Here is an 8,595-nt window from a genome sequence, read left to right on the forward strand (position 1 = left end):
GCAGGTTCACTCTGTCACCCAAGCTGAAGCACAGTGGTGTGATCTCAGCTCACTGCAACCTCCGCCTCCCAGGCTCAAGCAATTCTCGTGCCTCAGCCTCCCAAGTAGCTGGGATTACAGGCACATGCCACCTCACCCAACTAATTTTTGTATTTTTAGTAGAGACGGACTTTCACCATGTTGGCCAGGCTGGTCTCGAACTTCTCCTTTTTTTTTTCAGTCTTTCACATGATTTTATTTTCTTCCTTCAATCATAATAATATGATATCCAAATTTTGTCTTAACCGGTAGATCTGTAAACACAGGCTTATCCATCCCACTTACAGGCAAGGCAAACGCTGCTTCTTTTTTTTTTTTTTTTGAGACAGAGTCTCGCTCTGTTGCTAGGTGCGAGGCTAGAGTGCAGTGGCGTGATCTTGGCTCACTGTAATCTGCCTCCTGGCTTCAAGCAATTCTCCAGCCTCAGCTTCCCAAATAGCTGGGACTACAGGCTCGCACCACCACGCCAAGCTAATATTTGTATTTTAGTAGAGATGGGGTTTCATCATGTTGGCCAGGATGGTCTCAATCTCTTGACCCTGTGATCCGCCCGCCTCGGCCTCCCAAACTGCTGGGATTACAGGCGTGAGCCACTGCGCCCGGCCAAGTGCTGCTTCTTAAAATAGTCCCACCACGGACCCTCTGATCATCTGACCCAAGTTGCCCCCTTGCCTGGCTTTATCCTCACTATATTGTGCGGTCACTTCATTGAATCTCATCCCATACTTTAACTTTTCCGTGGCTTCCATGATTTTGCCATGTTTTTCACACAGAATGTGTCTGACCTTTACTGCATTGCCACCACCTTTGGGACCTTGAGCCTTCTTGTCAGCACTGTCACTTCCAGAGGCTGTTCCCCCTTTCCCTGATTTTCCAGAACCACATTTTCCTTTGGGCGGCATCTTGGAAACTCGCTGTTGAACTCTCTGGTCTCGAACTTCTGACCTCAAGTGATCTGCCTGCCTTGGCCTCCCAAAGGGCTGGGGTTACAGAACTGTCAACTTCATTTTTTATACTCATACTCTTCCAGCTTACAACCTTGTTCAGGTGTGCCAAATGTTTGGAGAACCATATAAATTGAGTTTATTTGTATTCAGTTTGGAATTCTGAAACATTTATTAAACTCTTTGATCGATGTCGACTAGGGAAACATGCATCTGCTCAATAGTGACTGCTCTGAAAAAGTCCTTGTTAGCTACTAGCTACAGGTTTCCTCTATCCAAGGAGGACATCTAGAGGCTAATTGTGATGTGTAGACTTTCCAGGAATGCTTTCCAAATTGTTTTCTCCACAGATCCAGTCATAAATCATAAATCACTGATCCAATTAGTCTAACTAGAATAAATATTAAAGTATAGCTACAGACCTAACGAGGCTACGTTTATTTTCCAGGCACAGTAGAAGTACCTTAAGGTTACAGAAGAATTTTAAATGTGATGAGTGGGGAGAAGAGCTGTAAAGACAATTTGGGGGCTAGGCATGGTGGCTCACCTCTGTAATCCCAGCACTTTGGGAGGCTGAGGCAAGTGGATCACTTGGAAAAAAACCCATCTCTACTAAAAATACAAAAATTAGCTGGGCGTGGTGGCATATGCCTGTAACCCCAGCTCCTCGGGAGGCAGGAGAATCGCTTGAACCCGGGAGGAACAGGTTGCAGTGAGGTGAGATTGTGCCACTGCACTCCACCATGGAAACACAGTGAGACTCTGTCCACCCCCTGCCCAAAAAAAAGAGATAAAAGAAAAATTTGTACCAATTATGGGTTCAGAAATTATTTTAATGCTTCTAATTTTTAAATGGTGATTGTATCAAGAAACTAAAGTTTATTATTAGCATTCCATAGGCCCTCTTTTCCTGCTGCCTAACTTGCCTAATGTCTTAGGATTACTTATTTCTTCAACACTTTCTTCCATTTCTATAATATATTCCTATATAAGAGATTCCTATATATTAACTTAGATTAGTATTCCAATTGTATTAACTCAGGAAATAATTGTGAAACTGATGGTCAATATTCGCTGCCTAAATTTTACAGGTGATTCTTATTTTGACAGTTTTCAGCTATATTTCAAGTGGGAGTCTTACAGGTGTTGAAGATAGAAGATGAAAAAGGTGTTTTATGCCGTAGCCTCCAAAATCAGTCAATTCTGCCATATTTATTGGTCAAAGCAAACCACAGGACCAGACCAGGTTCAAGGAAAAGAGAAACAGACTATACACTGAACCACACTGGATGTCATCATAAGTTATTCTTCTCTTTCTCAGGGGAAATGATTTTAAAGCACAGAGGTAATTTGAACTCATGAAATTGAAGTTGAATTGCAAATAAGTTACAGTTTTATTTTATTTTATGAGACAAGTTCTTACTCTGTCTCCCAGGCTGGAGTGCAGTGGCCCAATCACAGCTCACTGCAGCCTCAAACTCCTGGGCTCAGATGATCCTCTTGCCTCAGCCTCCCAGGTAGCTGGGACTACAGGCACACACCACCACACTTGGGCTAATTTTTTGTCTTTTTTGTGGTGACAGGATTTCAACATGTTGCCCAGGCTAGTCTTGAACTCCTGGGCTCAAGTGATCTGCCCACCTCAGCCTCTCAAAGTGCCAGAATTACAGGCGTGAGCTACTGCACACAGCCTGTTACAGTTTTCGTACTGAAACGGAAAGTCTTGTTTAATTTGGCTGTCTTTTTCCGGTGACACTTTTTTCTTTTTCTTTTTTTTAAGTTCTGAAGCAGCCTTATTTCCAAAAAAAATGAGTCATTTTTTTCCACTGTGGTTTTTTGTTGCAACCTACATGTAACAGTGGGCAACTCGAGCTGTTCCGTTCATTCCCCTCTCCCCTTTAAGGCTACTTATGGCCTCTTTAAAGATCATCACATAGTTTTGAAGAAATGGCACATTAATTTTTTGTTTTACTGTAATCCATTTCTCTATTCTCATTTTCAGTATGATTTGCAAATTAGGAATGAACATTCTTCTCATCCTATGCTTTGAAAATATGATGTTACGGCACTCAACATTTTAACAACTTTTCTGTGGCAGTCTTCAATGATAGTCATCTTATAAGCACATGTCTAAATAGGCTATCTTCTTCCATTTCTGTCAAAAGCCTCAAGTGTTTCTGCATGTTGTTAAAAAAAACTGAAAACTCACCAAAAACTTTTATTATTATCTTAGTCTGTTTGAGCTGCTATGAAAAGATACCTTAGACTGGATAATTTATAAGCTACAGGGCTGTGCGCAGGACTCATGCCTATAATCCTAGCACTTTGGAAGGTTGGGGTGGGTGAATCACTTGAGGTCAGGGATTTGAGACTGGCCAACCCCGTTTCTACTAAAAATACAAAATTTAGTCAGGTGTAGGCAGACGCCTTGTAGTCCCAGCTATTTGGAAGGCAGAGGCAGGAGAATTGCTTGAACCTGGGAGGCAGAGGTAGCAGTGAGCCAAGATCGCACCACTGCACTCTGTCCTGGGCAACAGAGTGAAACTCCGTCTCAAAAAAATAAAATCAAACAAACAAATAAACAACAGGTTTTATTGCTCATAGCTCTGGAGGCTAGGAAGTCCAAGATCATGGGGCCGGCAGATTTAGTGTCTGATGAGGGCTCACTCTGGTATGTTCTTGCTGTGTCCTCACATCACAGAAGAGTCCAGCAGCTTACTCAGACCCTTTTATAAGAGTGTTAAACACATTAATAAGAGCTAGTCTTCACGACGTAATCAACCCCTAAAAGCACCCCCTCTTAATACTATTGCACTGGGGATTAGGTTTCAATCCCCAGTACACAAACATTCAGGCCACAAGTAAACAAATCATACATTGTCTTCATCCATTTTGTACTGCTATAACAGAATACCACAGACTGGGTAATTATAATAAACAGAAATTTATTGGCTCAGAGTTCTAGAGTCTGGGAAGTCCAACACCAAGCAGCCAGCATGTTTTTTTTTTGTTTTGTTTTTTTTTTTTTTGAGACGGAGTTTCACTCTTGTTACCCAGGCTGGAGTGCAATGGCGCAATCTCGGCTCACCGCAACCTCCGCCTCCTGGGTTCAGGCAATTCTCCTGCCTCAACCTCCTCAGTAGCTGGGATTACAGGCACACACCACCATGCCCAGCTAATTTTTTGTATTTTTAGTAGAGACGGGGTTTCACCATGTTGACCAGGATGGTCTCGATCTCTTGACCTCGTGATCCACCCGCCTCGGCCTCCCAAAGTGCTGGGATTACAGGCTTGAGCCACCGCGCCCGGCCTGCAGCCAGCATGTTTTGAGGGCCTCCCTGCTGCTTTGTTCCATGGCAGAATGTAGAAGGAGCGAGAGTGAGAGACCAAGAGGGGCCAAACTTGCTTTTATAACAAACCCACTCTCACAATAATGAAATTAATCACCTCCTATTAGACCCTATCTCTCAACACAGTAGCATTGGGGATTAAATTTCCAACACATAGGCCGGGCGAGGTGGCTTAACGCCTGTAATCGCAGCACTTCGGGAGGCCAAGGCTGGTGGATCACCTCAGGTCGGGAGTTCAAGACCAGCCTGACCAATACGGAGAAACCCCGTCTCTAATACTGAAAAATACAAAATTAGCCTGGCGTGGTGGCACATGCCCCAGCTACTCAGGAGGCTGAAGCAGGAGAATCACTTGAATCTGAGAGGCAGAGGTTGCAGTGAGCCAAGCTTGCACCATTGCACTCCAGCCTGGGCAACAAGAGTGAAACTCCATCTCAAAATAAAAAGTTTCCAACACAAAAACTCTAGGGGACACATTCAAATCATAGCATTCTGCCCCTGGCCCCCTAAATTCATGTTTTTCTCACAATGCAAAACACATTCATTCCATCCCAATAGTCCCCATTGTCTTTTTTCAGCATCAACTCAAAAATCCAAAGTCCAGAGTCTCATCTAAACCACATATGAATGAGACTTAAGGCGAGATTTGTCCTGAGGTAAATTCCTCTCCCACTGTGAGCCTATGAAATTAAAAAACTAAGTTTTTTTTCAAAATGCAATGGTGTGACAGGCATAGAATAGGCATTCTCATTCCAAATTGGAGAAATGGGCAAGAAGAAAGGGGTAACTGGTCCCAAGTCAGTCCAGAATCCAACAGGGAAAACAATATTATTTTTTAAAGCTGGGGAATAGGCCAGGCATGATGGCTCCTGCCTGCAATCCCAGCACTTTGGGAGGCCGAGGTGGGTGGACTGCCTGAAGTCAGGAGTTCGAGACCAACCTGGCCAATGTGGTGAAACTCTCTCTCTACTAAAAATACAAAAAATTAGCCAGATGGGTGGCAGGCACCTGTAATCCCAGCTACTAGAAAGGCTGAGGCAGGAGAATCGCTTGAGCCCAGGAGGCAGAGGTTGCAATGAGCTGAGATCATGCCATTGCACTCCAGCCTGAGTGACAGAGCAAGACTCCGTCTCAAAAACAAAACAAACAAAAGGATGGGGAATAGTCAGTCTCCTTGTACTCCATGTCCCGTATCCAGGGCACATGGAGGCAGGGGTTGGGCTTCCAAGGCCTTGGGCAGTAACCCTCACGTGTTGGAGTCTTGTACCTACAGATTTTCTAGTCTGCAGTTGACCACTGGAGGCTCTACGGTTCTGGGTTTCAAAAAAATTATTTGAAACTTTTTTAAAATCCAAAGTCCCTAAGAGTTTGGAAAATTTATTGTTGTTGTTGTTCCTGTGATTCAAGACATGACTTGATAGACTTTAGAAAGTGTGAGTGTTAGCCGGGCGCAGTGGCTCAAGCCTGTAATCCCAGCACTTTGTGAGGCCGAGGCGGGTGGATCACAAGGTGAAGAGATCGAGACCATCCTGGTCAACATGGTGAAACCCCGTCTCTACTAAAAATACAAAAAATCAGCTGGGCATGGTGGCACGTGCCTGTAATCCCAGCGACTCAGGAGGCTGAGGCAGGAGAATTGCCTGAACCCAGGAGGAGGAGGTTGCGGTGATCGCGCCATTGCACTCCAGCCTGGGTAACAAGAGCGAAACTCCGTCTCAAAAAAAAAAAAAAAAAAAAGAAAGTGTGAGTGTTGGTAGGACCTGTCAGAATCAGCCCTCTATTATGAGCGGTCAACCCATCTGTCATCAAACTTCCCCTTTTGTTTGCAAATAAGACATTTAGTTGCAACCTCTGAATCAGGAAATATAACTTTATTCAGTTTCATGGAACAATCAAGGAATGCGTGTTAATCCATGTTAGTTTTTGTGATATGCCCAAATCAATTCAGCAGCAACTATTTTAGACTGAGCATTGGTGTCTTTTGAGGGCATGCAAAAATTTCTCATTGTTGCAGAAGTACTTACCTTTCTCATTTTGGACTTGTGAGATTTATTCTTCATGTTAGAACTTACACTGTCCAGCCCCAAATTATTTCCTGCAAATTGTGTGGTATGCTGTTTTGGTTATTTGCCTCTTTAATCCTGTCATATAGGTCTTTCTATCTATATTGCATTAAAACAACACAGTGGCTTAGTCTTGTTTTGCAATGATGTCAAGGTAATGCTGGCATAGGTATTGTAATTGTTCTTTTTCATTATCTGAATTTTTAGAAAACATGGTCACAGGCCAGGCACGGTGGCCCACGCCTGTAATCCCAACACTCGGGGAAGCCAAGGCAGGCGGATCACAAGGTCAGGAGTTCGAGACCAGCCCAACTAACATGGTGTAAATCCCGTCTCTACTAAAAATACAAAAATCAGCAGGTGTGGTGGCATGCACCTGTAATCCCAGCTACTCAGGAGGCTGAGGCAGGAGAGTTGCTTGAACCTGGGAGGCAGAGGTTGCAGTGAGCCAAGATTATACCACTGTACTCCAGCCTGGACAACAAATTGAGACTCCACCTCAAAAAAAAAAAAAAAAAAAAAGAAAGAAAGAAAACAAACATGGTCACAATATTAAAAGTTAAACTAGCTGGGCATGATGGCTCATGCCTGTAATCCCAACACTTTGGCAGGCTGAGGCAAGCAGATCACCTGAGGTCAGGAGTTCGAGACCAACCTTACCAACATGGAGAAACCCCGTCTCTACTAAAAATATAAAATTAGCCAGGCATGATGGTGCATGCTTGTAATCCCAGCTACTTGGGAGGCTGAAGCAGGAGAATCACTTGAACCTAGAAGGCAGAGGAGAGGTTGCCATGAGCCGAGATTTCGCCATTGCACTCCAGCCTGGGCAACAAATGCAAAACATTGTCTCAAAAAAAAAAAAATTAAACTAGTACTATCTTGATACAAAACACAATAGTTAATCCACAGGCAAAGTCAAAGACAAAATATTACAAAGTACATAAATAACCCACTTAAACTGCATCCCTTGGAGTAAGGCCACAGTGGAAGATCTGTTCTTGCGAACTGTTAATCAGTGACCAACATCAGCCTGGGGAGCTGAGCGGGGAGCAGCAACTATAGAAGGCAGATAATTTATATTGAATCTATTTGACGCTAACAACAGTGATGCTTTCAGCCTCTATTTTTGGGGACATCACATGGCTTTTGCACTGGGACTTTTTCTGTTGCCGGCAAGGGGCTTCCCAGGACCTGGGATTTTCGTGCCGGGCCACTCCTTTCACATAGTTGCCTTTCTCGCTCTATTCAGATGCTCACACAAGATTGTTACTCTGTGGGGACACTCTATTCAGCCTACTTGGACTCTAACATTTCTTCCTCCTGGCTGAATGTCCTCCCAACATGGATTCTCCTTTACCCTGCCTGGAGTGTCCCTCTCTGTATAGTGCTTAAAACACAAACAAAAAGATGTAGACTAGACTAGAATAGAAAATAATGGTATATCACAGTAAGAGTAAGGATTATAGGCAGGCACAGTGTCTCATGCCTGTAACCTCGATGCTTTGGGAGGCAGGCTGGGAGGATCCCAGGAATTTGAGACCAGCCTGGGCAACATAGGGAGACCCTGTCTCTAAAAAAATTTAAAAATTGACTGGGTGCAGTGGCTCACTCCTGTAAGCCCAGCAATTTGGGAGGCTAAGGTGGGAGGATCACCTTGAGGTCAGAAGTTCAAGATCAGCCTGGCCAACATGGTGAAACCCCATCTTTATTAAAAACACAAAATTAGCTGGGCATGGTGGTACGTGCCTGTAACTTCAGCTACTCGAAAGGCTGAAGCAGGAGAATCAGTTGAACATGGGAGGCAGAGGTTTCCATGAGCTGAGATTGTGCCACTGCCCTCCAGCCTGGGCGACAGATTGAAATTCTGCCTCAAAAAAAAAGCTTAAAAATTATCTGAGCATGATAGTGTACACCTGTGGTCCCAGCTAGTTAGGAGGGTAAGGCAGAAGGAATTCCTTGAGCCTAGGAGGTCAAGGCTGCAGTGAGCTATGATCACACCACTGTACCCCAACCTGGGTGACAGAGCTCACCTGAGCCTAGAAGTCCAGGCTGCAATGGACTATGACCGTGTCACTACACTCCAGCCTGGGTGACAGAGTGAAACACCATCTTAAAAAAAAAAAATTTCCTAGGGCCGGGCGCGGTGGCTCACGCCTGTAATCCCAGCACTTTGGGAGGCCGAGGCGGGTGGATCAC

General features: G+C 44.3%; 1 protein-coding gene across 1 annotated transcript; it reads right to left on the bottom strand.

The window, feature by feature from the left end:
• Positions 1-234: 234 nt before the first annotated feature.
• LOC116559976 (peptidyl-prolyl cis-trans isomerase NIMA-interacting 4-like) lies at positions 235-959 on the bottom strand. Its single transcript, XM_032291127.1, has 2 exons — positions 660-959; positions 235-348 (listed from the first exon to the last, which is right to left on the bottom strand). Exons 1-2 carry the CDS (start codon positions 939-941, stop codon positions 235-237), a joined length of 396 nt encoding a protein of 131 aa, XP_032147018.1. The 5' UTR covers positions 942-959.
• Between the last annotated feature and the right edge of the window lie 7,636 nt (positions 960-8,595).

Source organism: Sapajus apella, unplaced genomic scaffold (genome assembly GCF_009761245.1).
Source record: "Sapajus apella isolate SASKATOON/1434 unplaced genomic scaffold, GSC_monkey_1.0 scaffold25, whole genome shotgun sequence".
Lineage (NCBI taxonomy): Eukaryota > Metazoa > Chordata > Mammalia > Primates > Cebidae > Sapajus > Sapajus apella.